The 17,404-nt window shown below is 40.5% G+C and overlaps 1 protein-coding gene across 1 annotated transcript in view; it reads left to right on the top strand.

Moving 5' to 3' along the window:
- Positions 1 to 11,964, top strand: part of cpped1 (calcineurin-like phosphoesterase domain containing 1) — a 34,855-nt gene extending 22,891 nt beyond the window's left edge. Inside the window, exon 6 of the mRNA XM_053341417.1 lies at positions 10,915 to 11,964. Coding sequence (XP_053197392.1) covers positions 10,915 to 11,141 — 227 coding nt within the window. The 3' untranslated portion in view covers positions 11,142 to 11,964. The remainder of the gene's footprint in view (positions 1 to 10,914) is intronic.
- Positions 11,965 to 17,404: the final 5,440 nt, after the last annotated feature.

The following is a 17,404-nucleotide window of genomic DNA, read 5'->3' as shown; positions in this document are numbered from 1 at the left end:
TGTCCAGTTTCCGTGCACTTCATGTATGCATTTACCATATAAATTGCCATGCGATGGTGCATTTTTCTACGCATGACGTGTTCTACTGTAAGTATCTATATGTTATCTCAGCAGCCCAGCCGTACACATGAAGGTGCGACACCAATTAGTCTTCCTCTGGTTCATCAGAGCGAGCGGTTCCACCCTGGGAACTGTTGACTGCAATCCTGCTCATATTAATGATACACTGTCTCTGTGTGATGACCCCCCTCTCGTGCATTTCCCCTTTTTTTTTTAATTGCACGAGCAATTACACTGGTTTCTGATTTGACAGTGATTTGGTTGATATTAAATCTCGCCTCACTCTCTGTGTTTAATATCTCTTGAGTTTGAACCAAGAACGTGACATATTTTGAACCCGCAAAGGATTCTGTGTGTACTGGTTGCTTTACCTGCTAACATTTTATTTTTTTGTGATATTTACTTCTTAGTATAAAAGAGTTTGTCAGTACAGTACAGTCAGTTTGTTGGTAACAATCACACAAAGCCATGAACACCCTGGAGGACGTTTTCCATTCTTACTATGAGTGCTTCTGTGCTGCCTCATCACTGTCATACACATAATCATAGTAAATAATGCTCTCTCAGGCTTTATCGCCCCTACCTATGCCAGTTTTTCAGTGCAACTAAGCCGGCATTTAGTAACTGCAAGCAGGGAGAGGAAGATGTGCGAGATTCGTCGGTTGCTCACTCGTTTAAAGGTGGCTTCGGCAATGTTGAACAGATTTTTACGCACATCTAGAATCTCGTAAGAGAAGATTGAATTCCCATGGCCGGGGACCGGTGTCTCCTTTTCCGAGAGGCAAGTAGAGTAGCAGAAATCCCAGCAGTGCTCTCAGTCTCTCCTCTCCTCATAGATGGAGTACTGTAATTAGATTTCTTTCACCCCCCTTCTCCTCCTCCTCCTCCTCCTCAGAGGTTTATATCCTACATTCAGGATACCTTCAGCATACTGACAAACAAGGACGAATAAACACACACACACACACACTCACAAACACAATTCCACGCTTCTTTTGTCAGCATCCAAACCGTACTTGGTTACAGCAAAAAAACAAAACAAAAACAAGACTGAGAAATTCATTGGAATTCCCAACATTGCTCGCGGCTGTGGAGTTGTACATACAGTAACTAATTAGAGGCAAAGATAAGCTATGTGCTGCTCTGCATAGACCCTCTTACACTTAGTCTTTCCTTCTCTGTCTCTCACTCTTTGCCGCTGGTTGTCTTTATCAGCGAGGGTCCTGCTCTGTTCAAAAGCGAAGGCTCATTTATCACCCACTGGGGATTTGATAAAAGGCCAAGGCTAAGCCTTTAACCCCATTGTTTTAATGATGAAGTTGAATAATGCTTTAGCTTTTTTTTGCTATATCTCTTATTGTCTCTTTCTCCATTTCTTTTTCTTCTGTAAGCACTACTGAGCGATCCGACTGAAAAAGGGCTGTGTTGGTGGGGGAATGTTGTTTCACATACAGCAAAGATGATAACATGTGATCCAGGAAGGTTGATTTGAGTTCTATCTCTGTGAGTTTGGAGGCTTATCAGACACCGACACACTGCACAGTGGTCTATAATTCTATAAAACAGGATTTTACAACTCCGAAAGGTTATCACTGCCACAGTCATCTTATCGTTTGTTGTGAGGATGGCAAGATAACTGATGGAGCTTCCCTGTTTACGTCACAATGTAATATGCCAGAGATGTGCCATGTGGTCATCTACTGTTGCTCCTCATGCCTCTGCAAACCTCAAGAATTTTTTGGTGATGCCTGAAGTGAGTCCATAGTGCAGAATAGAAAAAAAACTATTAAATGTCTGGTCAGTGAGGCTGTCACTTTTTCCTGAAATGAAATAAGAATAAATCCGAGATGACACACAGTTTGTTCAAATTCATTTAAATCCACATATTGTGAAGCTGTGAGACTTTATTTTATATTGAGGATTCAGTTCCATCATTAGATTCTGAAACCTCTCTGCCCAAAACAATATTAATGGGCCACAGACTCAGACTATTGTATATAAATCTTGCTATCTTAACGCTGATAGCATCTAAGCAAGCTTCTGGCAAGGATCCTGAGGTTGAATGTGGTGAAAAGTGGGCAGTTGTACAGTTGACATTGCTCTACTAGTCTGTGGTACATCCAGCACCTCACTCGGATGGCAGACTAGCAGGTGTGTCCTCACGTTATTCGTCAAAGAGTAAGGCAGCATGCTGAAGGTTGTCAAATATTTATTGTATTACCATGTTCGAAAGAGGGTTAGGGTTAGGCTCAATTAAAGAAAGTTTGAATTTCGAACTAAAAAGTGACAGGACGATTGGTCAGATACCAAATCTTAACGTATTCTTCCATCACATAGTTAATCAAAATTGTTTCCTTTTTAAACCGTTTCAGTCAGTTAAAGTTCTTTTTTTTCTAGCTGCTTTTTCTGTTAAATAAAAAAAATGTAATTTCTTAAAATAAGGCTTTGCAAAAAAATAAAGTGTTGTTTTGGTGTCCGTCTGTGTCAAGCCATGTGCAAAATGGTGATATACTTCACCCCATTCCCTTACAGTGTCATAAGGAATATCTAAGCCCTTAATCTATCTTGTTTCCCCTTATTCTGTTTGACGGCACGTTGTGCTTAGGGAAACATACGGACAGCTTGGTGAATTCAGGATGATTAGGTACCATGTTGAGTACCAAATGGCCAAAAGGCACGCATGCTTTTAGAGCGATAGATGACACTTTCATTTCCCAGCTCCCTTTTTGTGTGATTGTGCGTAACTGGAGGACACAGGAAGGAGATGCCGCTCGCTGACTGATGGGTGAGAGTGATTTATGTAGAGCCGGGGCTGCGAGATGCCTCACCACACTACATCATTTTGTATCCCTCTGTCATGCAAATTGTGAACAGTCACCATTTCATGATGAATTATTTCCCAGACCTGCACTTTAATGACAGCCGCCCTTCAATACAGGCGCTTGTGTTTACTCCTACGCGGCCCCATTCTCACAGATGTGCAGATGACAGCTTTGTACAGAACTGCGTTAAGAGTTGGAGTCAAAGAGAGAGAAGGAGGAAAAGGTCTGAAGGAAAATGGCTTCTCCTAGAAGAAATCACACTTAGGGAGTGGGTTAGTAGCCAGATAGGAAATCTTACAATTAGCCAATCCAATCTTGTAGCTTGCAAATGGGTGACCAAGAGATGAAAGGGAGATGATGGAGAGAGAACATTGAAGGAAGGGGCCCGGACATCAAACATGATTAGATGTGGACGGATGTTTCATTACTTCCTTTATTCCTTTATTTGATAGTCTATGTCGGCAGCCACTATTAGCATATAAATAGTCAAAGGTGTTTCAGAATATTCAAACTGATCCAGCAATTAAGGACAACATGGCTGAGATGATGGGAGCCTATAAAAAAATCATTATAAACAAAATACAGACACATATTGGAAGGTGTTTTCGTCTCCTTTCTGTGCATTCCCTGCCACCCTGACCAGAATTCAATTTGACTCCGGGTAATTTTCCTCCGTTTGCATTCAATATGTTTTCATTTCTCTGACTGCTTACTCCGGGTATTTTCTGAGCACTCTAGCACCCTCCCTCCCTCTCTCCCTCTCTCCTTCCCTCCCTCCCTCCCTCCTTCCCGCTGCCTGTCAAAGCAAAGGCCAGTCTCCAGATGGGAGTCTTTATCACAAAGAAAAGCACAAAAGAACTAGCACTGTTTCAAGGCTGACAGGTGAATGGGATTTCCGCAGAGACCGAGACAAGACGTGGAATTATCAGCACAGAGAGTGCATGTACCCACTCAGCAAGAAAAGCGTTTGGGAGAGGGAGGAATGCAGCAAAGCATGGCAAAGAGACAAAAATGGGGGGAAATTGGACTAAACAATGCTTTGCTGAACATGATACTCCCATTTAACTCTCTGAATATAGACTGTGCCTCCTGTCTGTGTATAGCTCTGTGGGTAAAGCAAGAAACTTACAGTTAGCATGGTTATATGTTCCATTATCTGTGTGGATGAACAGGTTTATTACAGTCTTGTCCATGTTAGGAGGAGGATTATATTCTTGATGTTCCTCAATGAGCGCTGCCATGGCACTGACATTACCACAGTTAAGGGTTTAAGTCCCGCCAGGCCACCCACACCCACTGTACTGCGAGGCACTTTGGATAACAATGTACAGAAAGTGATATACGCTACTTTGATTGGAGCGAAGCCAAGTGATACGAGTTTTGTGTCATGTTTCGTCATTGTCAAATCAAGGCCATTTTCCCAGAGGGGGTGCCAGCTATCATTATCATGGGGGGGCAGCGGTAGCCTACAGCAGTGCATGTCACTCTGCAAGCTCTCAGGTTTTCACTCCAGCAGAGAACTATAGCAGCTATTCACACTCATGACTGGCCCCTTCTGGTTGAAGGTGGGAACATCATGAAATCAGCTTCTGTTAATGATTCATGACAAATACTACCTGCGGATTCTCGGTTCTTTATTCACCTAATCATTAAAAAAGAATGAGCTAGTCAGTTCAGCTTGGATAAAACCCTAATGTCTTCAGTGGAGCTACTTGTTGGCCAGCTACCAAGTATAAATAAAGCAGCATTTCCAAGCCGCATCATGCTTGAGTGGAGCTTATGTTTTTCCATCTTGAAGTAGGAGTTTCAATCTTTAAGCTTCATTAGCAATGCAAGTGGCTTAGCCCCACGGACCCAGTTTCAGTCTAGTGGTTGGCAAGTCCGGAAGATATCTCAACAAGTATTGGATGAAATATATGTATCACAATGAGTACTAATGACTTTGATAATCCCCTGACGTTTCCTCTAATGTCACCAGCTGGTCAAAGTATATGTACATGTTGAGAAATGTTCTTCAAACATTCATGGCTCTAAGACGACGGACACTAATGACTTTGGTGATCCTCTGAATCTTCCTCTAGTGACCCCATGATGTTCATGTTTGTGGTTTTGAGTGGAATGACTCAACAGCTATTGACTGTATAGGCATGGTTCAGACATTCATGGTAACTGTTGTAACCCCTTGACTTTTCATCTTTTACAATCAACAGATTGATTTGTCCAATATTGGGTTTTTGATCCATTCCCATCAGCCCTAGCTGTACCTTCTGCTTCGTGCTAACACGCTAAACTAAAATGGTAAACTTGGTAAACATTATACTTGCATTTTGGCATTGTCATTGTGAGTCTTTTAGCATGCACTGAATTTCCTTGCTGATGTTGCTATATATGTGTATCACACCAGCCATCCAGTATTTGTGGTTATCTATGAGGTAGTTCTGTTATGGCTGTTAATTAACAATTATTTTCATTGATTAGCCATTTTGTCTCTTTAACTGAAACTAACTAATATTTGAGTTTTTATCATAAAAAAGACAAAAAATATTATAATCACAATCACAATGTCAACTAATTGACAAACAGGCCCAACTCTAAATCCAATGTTCCACTTCATCTCAGTGGTCACAGCAGAACAAGACCATGGCAAGTCCATAGACCTTTCTAGGAGTACATATAAACCTAAACGCCTTACCAGACAAATCTGTTCACAAAACCTGAATAGTGTCTGGCCAGCAGTCAGCCTTCAGTCAGCTGCTTCAGAGTCAGGAAAAGGGTAGCCAGTGTGGGTTTAACTCTCATCACTGTGTTGGCCTAGAAGGGGTCACTGCCAATCAATAGAATAGACCACAGAATGTACTTTTGCTCTTCTTTATTGCTTTGAAACGATAGTAGGCTTTTTGAAATTGTTTTTCTTTATTTTGTGTATTTTTCAGTTCCATGCAGACAATCTCAGCCTATGCCCTCCTCTTTGGAAGAATGCGTTCCTCCTTCATTTTCTGGCAGACAATTTCAGAGGTCAGCTTCATCTTCTGCTGGCATTGCAAAGGGGACAGCATTCACACCTTTATTTTATTCTATTTTTTTCAGTTGTTTGTCTGCATGAATAAAAGATAATCTTTTTGAGATTGAAAATGCTTTTCTTTCTCAGACAGACCCTCCTCTCTCTGTCACAATGTGTTTTTTAGTAGACATGGGGCCAGGTGGAGGGGTCGGACATCCAAAGCCTGCGTAATGACGCTGCTCTGAAAGGGATGTGCTTAAATGAATTCAGGTCAGGTCGTTATTGCTGGGTCTTTACTAAATTGTTTCTATGAAATCGGTTTTGCTCCATAAGACCCAATAGAACGAGCCAGCAGAGCGAGCTTCTTTATTTTCACGACATACAAATTGTGGATTGGTTCAGTCCACTTCAATTCTCAGCTATACTTAAAACCTTGAAAGAAAGCCTGTAGGGTGTTGTGACAACCTTACAGAGATCCTATTCTGCCTGATAGACATTAGACCGGTTAGCCAAGCGCAACTCTCCCAGGACAGCTGTGCCCCCGCAGAGAAAAGTAGGAGGTGAATCTCTTGTAGAGCAGAATTTAATCTGTGATCTGTGATAGCATTTAGATAACCTGTATTGCAAAAAGGATCACTCTGATTGGCTTAGACATATTCAGACACATATTATCTAGCAGTAAAATGCAGATCTGTGGGTGCATACAAATTAAAAGGGTCCTATTATGCTCATTTCTATCCTTATTATTTTATTTTGGGACTCCACTAGAGTAGCCTTGCATTATTCACATTTCAAAAAATGTCCTCATTTATCTTATACTGACCCTTTATTCAGTCCTTGAGTTCAGCCTCTGACTCTAACTTAGTTCAGTCTTAGCCTAGGGCAATCATATCAGAGTCGTGTTAGGTTAACGCTGATGAAAACCCAACATTTCTTGCTTTGCTGCTTTATATTAAAAGTTTTTTAAATGACTCAATAACGAGAGACTTTTATTGTGAAACGTGTTCCTCACAGAATTAGCAGAGTTTTGTTAGCAGCACTAAAAACCAGTTGACACAACATGATATGGAGATATTTGGAGCTCTTTGTTCAATGGAGCAGTTAGAAATAATGCAAGGAGGAATAGTACAAGCAGAAACAGCCACAGTGATGATGATATTTGCTGTGTAATGTAAAACACACACACACACACACACACACACACACACACACACACACACACACACACACACACACACACACACACACAGCGTACCAGCTTGACTCACGTCATGGCTCGGTGTGACTACTCCATAAACAATGGAAAAATGCCATAATGTTAGCAGAGCGGAGCAGTGAAGCTGTACACTGAGTGTGCAGCAGATGTCTGTATGTAGAAATCCGTCACAAGCTGACGTTGGCTTGGGCTGAAAGAAGAAAAAAATTGGAAATCAAGCCTTCATATGTTTTTTGCTCACAGGCATTATTTCTGCACGTTTACTCTATCGTTTGGAATGTTTTTCACATATATATACAATTATTATATGAATATCCAACATGGCAATGCATATATATATACTGTATATGAATAAGGAAAAGCTTAATAGGTACCCCTTAAATACAGATTTACCAATTACAGATTACCTCACACCAAATGTTATACCCATACTAATAATGAGTATACTTTAGTCTTATGTGGATTTTTTCACTTTTTTTTGTGTAAAGGTATGAGATGTCAACCAACCAAAAGTAAAAGTTCAGTATTTGGGAAAATATGATGATTCACTGTTTTTCTGAGAGTTGAATGAGAAAATTGATAACACTGATGTTTGTATGAAGCTACAGTCAGCAGCTGGTTAGCTTAGCATAGAATAAAGACTTGAAACAGTGGTAACAGGTTTAAAAAAAAAAAATCTGGTTACCAGCATGTGACTAAGAAAAATCCTTGCACATTTGTATACTTTCTATGTGCTGCTAAGTAGTTTTTGCTTTTTGATAACGCAAGACTGTTTTTTTCCCCACTGTTTCATGTCTTTATGCTAAGCTAAGCTAAGCTAGACTGATTGCTGTAGCTTCATATTTAATAGAAAGATATATGAGTGGATTGATCTTCTCATTTAACTCTTAGGAATACAGTTAATAAGTACATTTCCCACAATATCAAATTGCAAAATACTAGAAAAACTACATTTAAAAAAGGTCAAATTATTTCCTTTCCACTTCCTGTGTTTAACAGGGCCTCCTACTATCTTTACTACTGCAGCCAACAAACATACAGCACAACTCAGCTACATGGATGCATCACAAATATGTCATATACATATGGGGGACGTTCACTGCTGCTGCATGGTGGTGTGAAGCGGGGTTGTGTGTGGGATGTGGATCATCAGAGACGTGGCGGCAGAACTCAGACGCACTGACACAAGTACACATATGCACTCTTACACACTCCCACACACTTTATTTGGCGGCATGATTAATCATGGCATCTTTTAGAGCTTCAGAGGAGGTTCAAAACAGCTTCAAAAAGATTATTTCCCCCTACTGGTTCATTCGTCATTATTATTCCCGGATTAATTTTTGTCTATCGCTTCTTTACTATTGCCGTCTTTGTATCTTCCTCCCACCACAACCTCATCTCTCTGAGGTGAGTAAGAAGTCACAGCCCTCGTGTGGTTAGTGTAACAAATCCAACATTTCAGCAATCAGCATCGTTAGCTGAGTCATCAGGTGATCCCATCAAACATTTTCCCTGGTTCACACTTCTGGTTCCGCCTCGCTTTGTTTTCATTTGCAGGATCTGAGAAATCCCCGTAATTCCTCGTAGGATATACAAGAATCACCAAGGTGTCTGTCAGCATGGAAGAACTGCACCACACACACACTCACACTCACTCTCACACTCACACACACATACATAAAATATAATGAGTACATGCTTTGGCCTGGAGGCGTAAAGGGCATTTGTGGCCTTTCGGCCCCCATCAACAAACAACAGCAAGGACACACATGTACACAAACACACATGTACACATATTTGTATCCAGACAGTGTTGAACCTGCCCTGTTCATACACTCACCTAGAGCTAGGGGCAAGGTTATATGAAAGGCTATTATTCCAGGCACACAAACACAAACATTCATAAAAATCTATGGTCCTTGATGATATACCTGCAGGCCCACCCACAATTCACAAGAGGGTGGGCTTCACCCAGCGCTGCCCCGGGTTCTGATTGTAAATGAATTTAGCTCTGGTATACAGGCCTAAATCATCAATTTCCATCTGCGGCGGATTAATTATTTAATGGTCCAACATGTGCAACCGCTGTCCTCGCATAGCTGGAAATATTAATAAAAATTTAGGTCACATTTGTATTCTGGTGCTGTTTGATTATGCAGAGTGGCGGACTTGATTCAAGGCAATTTCATGGCGCTGACATGGAAGTAGTATCAGCAATGGATACATAAGAGTTTTTCGGGAGGGGATCTCACTTGTCCTTGTTGTGTAGATTTCTGGGACAGACCGAAGTCTTTCTCATGCACAGACTGCAATTTATCCTCTTTTGTTGCCAGTTTTCATCTTCTTCTTTTTTTCTTTTTGGGCTGGGCGTCTCTCTGGAGATGAAGCAGCAAGCAGCCAGACTTCCCTCCATGGAAACACTTGCTGTTAGAAAAATAGAGCAGCTCATTTTCTCCACCAAAAGCCTGCAGTAAACTCATTTTAAAATTCCCTTACCTATACGCACACATGCACATTTGAACATGCAAGCGTATGGATGCTATAGGTGGACTTTTATCTACTTTATCTTAAAGCACTCTAAAAATAGGGCAACATATATTTACACTCTCAGACAAATACTACCTTCTCGCAGCAAAACAGCTCAATTTGCACCCCCTCATTCAACGTGAGGCTTGTTTGGCGTTCCATCTGAAATGTACAGTCATCCCACTGTAGCATCGCCGCCGCAGGGCCGAGCCAGAACCTCCCCGCTCTATTAATGATGTTGTTTGTAATTGAAAATAAATTGAAAATTGTGGCTGACTAATGAAAGCTCCCCTTAGTTCTTAAAATATTCTACAAGTGAAAGGTTTTCTCTCTCTCTCTCTCTCTCTCTCTCCCTCTCTCTCTCTCTCTCTCTCTCTCTCTCTCTCTCTCTCTCTCTCTCTCTCTCTCTCTCTCTCTCTCTCTCTCTCTCTCTCTCTCCCTCTCTCCCTCTCTCTATTATCTCTCTTCTCCTCATCTTTCCTTTCTATTTGCTTGGCACTCTCTTTATCCTCCTCACCCTTCTTTCTTTTCTTTTCTGTCTGTTCTCCTCCCTTCCTTCTCTCCTCTTGTAGTTTTTCAGTTTTTCTCTTTTCATCTCTTACCTTTCTTTATTTCTTCCCTCCTTCCTTGCTTCATCGCCATTCTTTGCCTTTTTTAGGTTCTTTCACTTTCTTTGCTACCCTACTATTCTCTTTCTTACTTTGCCTCTCTGTCTTTCTTCCGTCTTTCTCTCTCTCCTTTCAATATTTTCAATTCTCTTCTTTTCATCCCTTTTATTTCTCTCTTTTCCAGTTTCTTGGATCCTCTTTTTTTAAGTCTCTACCTTTCCTTTTATACCCATAAGAATTTGTGTTCAGTCTGGTAGATACAAATTTCTTCTACTTTTCACTATAACAGTGCATTGATCTTGAATATATGTAAATGCCGAACAGATGTGACTAATGATGATATTATGCTAATGCAAAGTGAAGTTAGACTTACAACTAAAATTCTGAAACCAAGAAAATGAGCAGCTAGTTCTGCTTTAAAACACACTGGGATAGATAAAGGACAGACAGGTCAGACGTGGTGTAAATTACATGGCATTACAAAGAGCGTGTTGCTTATTTATAGTAATATCCTGATTTAGATCTGTGATGTAAGCAGAGACAAACTAAACCAGGGCAACAAAAAAACTAAACAAATTCAAGCTTTTGTTACTAATGCTTGGATTTCTGTAGTTACTTCATTGCTGCAGGCTCCTCATACCTTTCCCTGTTTCCCCCACCCCCCTCTCTCCGCCACAGGGGTGAAAGCGGTCTTCTCCGGCCATTATCACCGGAACGCCGGCGGTTGCCACGGCGGCCTGGACATGGTAGTGAGCTCAGCCATCGGCTGCCAGCTGGGCGAGGACACCCACGGCGTCAGGGTGGTGGTGGTGACTGCGGATGACGTCATCCATCGCTACTACAGCCTGGAGCTGCTGAGGGCGAGAGGCGTGGACGAAGAGCTCAGGAAGCTCCTGCAGGCCTGAGGGCAGATGGAGTAGTCGGGCTTTTATTTTTGTGAATTGTTTAGATTTTTATGGTTTTGAACCCCTCGTCATAGAGGCATATGCCAGGATTTTTGGAAATGGATTTGTTCATCAACAATGTATGTCCACCAGCGGAAGGAAAAGAAAAACTATTTTAAAGATCTAAATTTGACACACGTAAGTGTCTCTCTCCACTGAATGTTTTTCCTGGGAGCAAGGCAGTATGGATGTTATTATCTCTGTTCCAGCCATAAAAGGGCCACACAGAGATCATTGAATGTGTTATAAAAACTAGCGGTTCTTTTGTGGAGAAGCATTACCTTTACACACAGTTTTCCTATATCTGAAGTAGCATTACATCCTCTCTGACACCCACTCTGTCTATGTTGTGTTAAAGTTTCAGATAAAAACACTATGCTGTAGTCAGATGTTGTCAGCCTAAGTTCTAAATGTATCAAAACTTGTCTGATCTTTTTTCTTTTTTTTTCACCCCGACAACTATAAAATCTCGTTTGGATTTCAGGGTATGTTGTGTTTGGTGTGTAGTGTAGCTTCCCCCCCCACACACACACTTTCAGCAGATGACTGTAGTAACAAGACATATGCAAGATGAAATCTATCACAGAAGAGGAAGAGAAAGAAGTCCTTTACCAGAAAACAGTGCAGCTACAGGGCATGTTTGGAATCAGTAATGCCTCACTTTCTTGCACTTTGTGTCAGTATTTCTTGTTTATTGTTGCCGTAGCTGTTTCTAATATGCTATAACAATTTTTGCTGTTGCTGCAAATGAATGCCTTGTTGGCCATCCTATGCAAGCTAATCACATCGCCCCGTGTGTGTGTGTGTGTGTGTGTGTGTGTGAGAGAGAGAGAGAGAGAGAGTGAGTGTAATTTTTTTTTTTTTTTATGTTTAATGTGTTACTTTGCTTGACCCGGTCATATGACCCCTGACCTCAGATCAGCTTGAGACTGTTTGTGGCCCCTAATAAAACCAGCATTAATTGACTCGAGAGGTCATTTTCAATCCATATTAATAGTAACAGAAATAGCAATCTTGTTTTTTGACTCAAATTTAGTTATAATCCTTATGATTTCAGCTCAGTGTGGCCGTCCACTATCAAAAAAAATCTTAAAGAGGAGCTCTAATACGACTGGGAGTGAGGCTGATATCTTTGAGAATTGAAATTGAATTGAAAATTGATTACAATGGATTACATGCTTCATTGTTTCATGTGATTGCCCTGTGCATGTGAAGGCAATTTAAAGCCAGCACAAGAAAACTACCATATACAGAGATAATTACTGAATATAAATTCACTGAATAGCTATTGCAGAAAGAAACTACCATAAATAATGTTTAAAAATGAGGTTTGACGTCATTAAAATCTTAAGAATTATAATTTCCGTGTATTTTTCCTTTGTTGGTTTACACACCACAGCTTATTTGTGTCGAAGCAATCGCCGCACTTGAATGTGTTTATATTCTAACAGAGGTTCACTCACTTAAAAATCAGAGGAAATCCATTACTCTGCATTACTCCATGACTGTTAAATTACTGTGGGGTGAGTGTTGCATTTCCTTTTGGTTTATTTCTAGTTACTTGTTTATGAAAAGCGTTGATCAAACTCTCAAACTCACTACGGTTTTTTCCCCCTCACTGTGATGTTTTGTGTTGAAAATATTTCATCATCGGATTATCGTTGCAAATGAAAGTGTATGTTGCAGCACTTTCACATCACACATATCTGCTCATGTCAGGGATCTTTGCAGCGTGCTAATATTAGTAAAATAAATGTGATTATGTTGTTAAACTCCCAAATAAAAGACTAGTGTCAGGGTCATAACATGTAGTGATAGAGATGTGATCTGTCAGGGATTAATATGGGGACACAGTATTTTGTGACTGGTTAGTTATACAGTAGCTGAAGCAACCACAGTGTTGCAGCCTAGTAGCCACGGGCTTATTTGGAAGCTCCCAGTCCTGAAATTGTCTTTCAAATGGACATTTCTGCAACAAAATTACTTTATCCATGAGCCCTAAATGACTCTACTCGATTACACTTTCCACACACACACATACACACAGACTCTCACTCTCACCCTGACTTACTGGGAATGTAAGAGTTGTCATGGCAACCCTTTAGCAACACATCTGTGTGTGTGTGTGTGTGTGTGTGTCTCTCAGAGGGTGACTGCAAGTGTTGGAGAGAGAGAGAGAGCGTAAGTACTCTGCATGTGTGTGCGTCCGTCCGTGGTCTGGTGGGTACTGTAGGTGAATTTCCATCAGCGACACATTCTCTGACCTCATTTCACACTGACGGATTCTGTCTCTTTTCCAAAAAGTCAGCATGTGATGGAGAGAGGAGGAGGGGGCGTCTGAAAGGAATGGATAATGAGTGTGATGTGTGAAAGATGACTCAGTCCATCTCCTTCATTTCCTGTCTGAGAAGGAACCTTATGTCCTTATCTATTTTTATATCCTCATGGTAGCCGAGCTCAATCACATTGTTCTTTATCTTTTTTTTTTTTTTTTTGTATGTGTGTGAATTTCTTTTAGAGCACGTTTGCTCTTATGAATTGGGGGAACATCACACGCTTTGACTTGTTCCTGTGTTGAATTCTAATGAATGACTATACTGAGAACCATGACTGTGACATGATTGGATGATTGGTTGTATTTTTATAATAAATGTTGATTTTATCTAATGATTGCAGAGTGTATTGTTGTAGTTTTTATTATTACCCATTCTGAGTACTTAAAAAGTTGCAAACCACTTTTCATGCATGTTTCTTATTTTATGAAAACTTTCTGAACTTATGCACAGAAAAAGACTGCATCACTGCTCTTCAGCCTGATGCACCGTCATGCTTCATACCAAAGGACAACAGGATTAATATCAATCAGTGTTTTAGCCATGCTAACGGTCAGTTAGTCAGTCCATCCTTTTTCAATTTAGTGCACTAATTTTGCTTGTAGCACTACCAGCAGCTTATTTGTTTTGGTCTTTAATGTCATGTATGACCAATTTTATTATCAAATTCAATAAAGACATGTATGTTTCAGGATTCATTGTAGCAACTTTAGCGATCCATCGTCTATTACTTTAGTTCACGACCAAGTATCTACAATACTAATTACATTTCCATAAGCTGATCTATGTGTTTAGTGTTAATTAGCAAATATTAGCATGGTAACAATCTAACTTTAGATGGTGAACATGATAATCCTAACCTGCTAACCATTAGCATGTTAGCTTTGTCATTGTGAGCATTTTAGCTGCTGATGTTAGCATTTAACTAGCTACAGAGCAGCTTACATGGCTGAAGTTTCTAATTCCAGGTATAGACTACTCAATATTAGACAATTATAGTTATTAGACACTTATAGTCATAAATTCTTGCCCTGACGTGGCTGAGAGTTACAGTTATTGTGTACCTATTGGTCATCATCACAGAACACGTTGTGTGAGTTGTCCCACTGGGCAAGAGAAGGTTATTGGTAAAAAGTCTTTTTGGTGGGACATTGTGAGGCATCCCAGATAAAGCATCATTTATCGTCCACTATGATACACTACACAGCATAAAGTGATCTGTTGTTGCGCCCAATGCTAATTTTCATTACCAACAGCCTGTTGGATCGGGCTATTATCAGGTTGATATTGTGTAGTCTGAACCCGGCATTATTCTTATTGTGGTGTAGTTTGATCTCTCACTGAACAGACAGGAATTTCAACAAGAGTGTAGCTTTTTGTCTCCTTTTTGTCACAGTTTTGTCTCAGTTTGAAGTGACATTTGGTGTGTAGCCTCTTCAGAAAGCAGAAACATGGAACGCCTCCTCAATTCTGTTGGCTAAATGGTGACACATGATGACAAATCTGACATGTTTCCATCATCTTCAAGTTCAGTTTCAAACGTTTGTCCTAACAACTGTCACAAATCTGGGGAAAACAGATGCATCATCATCCTCAAAGAACAAACAGCAACAACAAATGACGTAAAATACACCAGATCACTGTGGCTGGTGAGAAATATAATATGTCTTCATCTTCAACTAAATCTAATTCTCACACTAACATACACCACATATTGTATTCATATTTTTTCCACTCTCTCTCTGTTAAATTAGAGATTAGCTGACTCTTAGCCAGAGCAGCCTGCGGGGAGTGAGCAGGTGGGGATTGCTTGCATAAGGACTCTTCAGTCGAACAAATGGCTTTTATTGGACACAACAACAGCAGAGTGAATGTGGGATTGACTGCTTACAGGACAGTAATTCATTCACAAAGCCGCAGACAACAGTGCGCATATACACCTGGTGCTATTCTGCTCTGAAATTGAAATTTAGCCCCTTTACTTTACTGCTCCAAATTGTGATGATGTGTAAAAATTGCCGTCTCAGACATTTCTGTGAAAGAACATGAAGGCTCTTCTTTTTTTTTAAATTGCCAGCAAATAGTTGATATTGCCAAAAAATGACCTCACAAGATGGCAGCTCTCTGGACAGACTAGAGGTCAGCGATGTGCCCTTTGCTCTCTGATCCCATCTGCCAGATATATTCTACTGTGACAGATGAAAGCTAGTTCCTGTTTATTGATTCCCAAGCCATGTCCCAATGTCCTCTGCGGCTCAAACACATACAAATATAGACTCACATACGTACGTGGAAACACACTTAGAACAAAAAAAAAATATAGAAAAAAAAAGATATAGAAGACGCATGAGACTCTCCACACTACATTCATGAGCTGCCAAGAGTGCAAAATCCACAACATGGTTTTCCTCACACAAGTGCACACTTCAAGTGGATGTGGGGGACTCAGGTCAAGGGACGCCTGCTTTTGAACGCACATGAGAAGCCTATGTAGCATGAGGGGGATGTGAACATTTCTGAAGCGAGCCAGGCAAAACCACAAGAGACATAGGAAGGAGCTTATTTTAGTGTTTTGGTTCCTGATGAAATCTAAGAAGTAATCATTACATGGTGGCAGGAACACTTTGGTCGTCAGATATTCTTGGCTCCATTCTCTTGGTGGTGTGAGCGAGCGCGTAACTGAGGAAGCTCGCCTCAGCTTGTGTACTGGAGGTGCCGCACCTAGTCCAACAAGCAAAGAGCACTTTGAAGAACTGTTCAATTCAACAATTGCAGCCAAGACCTCAAACTCAAAGCATTGACAGCTGAGGCAGTTAAATTACATGGTCCATGAGTTAGGACCGCTGTTCCTATTGTTGGAATAGAGAAAGTAATTTCACAACACAAATTTTCTTCAGTATAATGCCTGAGGACTTAAATCCCCTTTTATTTGGTTCACTCAAATGAGTTTGTGCTGCAGTCTAGACGGACTTGCGGTAAATGGGAGATTTGTGTTGTAAACAATGACACCACTAAGAGCTTTATCAAAAATTACAGCCAAACAGAGAATTGCTTTCTAAATGGATTCGTGTGGCTGCGACATAATTCCTGATAATTTGGTGATATGATTATCAGCTTAAGTAGAAGGGTTTGCTTGAGATGACTGTTTGGTCACAGCTGCTCTGCTCCAAATAAGTGACTTCTTGTCACAAATTAGACCCAACCAATAATCCCGAATTGAGCCAATTAATTCAGCTGTGTATCCAGTCATAGGATCAAATCGTGTGCAGTAAACTATGTTTATATACTGTAGCCTTTTGTCTGATGTGTTTTTGTCCATTTATAATTGTTTAGTTTACATCACTACTGAACACTTATAGTGTCTGACACATGTAAAAACTACCCACTTTCTGGGAAACAACTGGTTTCCATTCAGTTACATGCAGTACAGGGTGACAATCAATAATCTGGTTAAATCTTTAGTTAGGTAATCCTTCAGTTAGCAACTCATCTGCTTTCATTGTTGTCCAAGTCACATTTTTGTTGGGTGGTGTAGCAGACTCAGCATGCTCAACTGCAGGCATCTTTGAAAAAATAAAACCAGCCACTGATGATGGATTACCTAATTTAAACTAATTTTTAATCTTGCAAATTAATCTCCGCACAACAATGAATGAACATGTGTACAAATGGTACATGTGTACACTGACTCTGGAGGGGGCCTTTAGTGTTTTTCACAGCCACTGAAGATTGCTTATAAGACATGCTTATAAGGGAGCAGTTGGGGGGTGTTCAGTTTGTTGCAGTCTGCAACATCACCACCTGATGTCACTAAATCCTACACACTGGTCCTTTAAACGTCCACAGTACACAGGAGTGTTTTTTTTTGTAGTTACTCTGATTTCAAAACAA

Source organism: Scomber japonicus, chromosome 20, assembly GCF_027409825.1.
Source record: "Scomber japonicus isolate fScoJap1 chromosome 20, fScoJap1.pri, whole genome shotgun sequence".
In the NCBI taxonomy this organism is placed as follows: domain Eukaryota; kingdom Metazoa; phylum Chordata; class Actinopteri; order Scombriformes; family Scombridae; genus Scomber; species Scomber japonicus.
The sequence above is the reverse complement of the archived record's forward strand: the minus strand, read 5'-3'. Positions and strand labels throughout refer to the sequence as shown.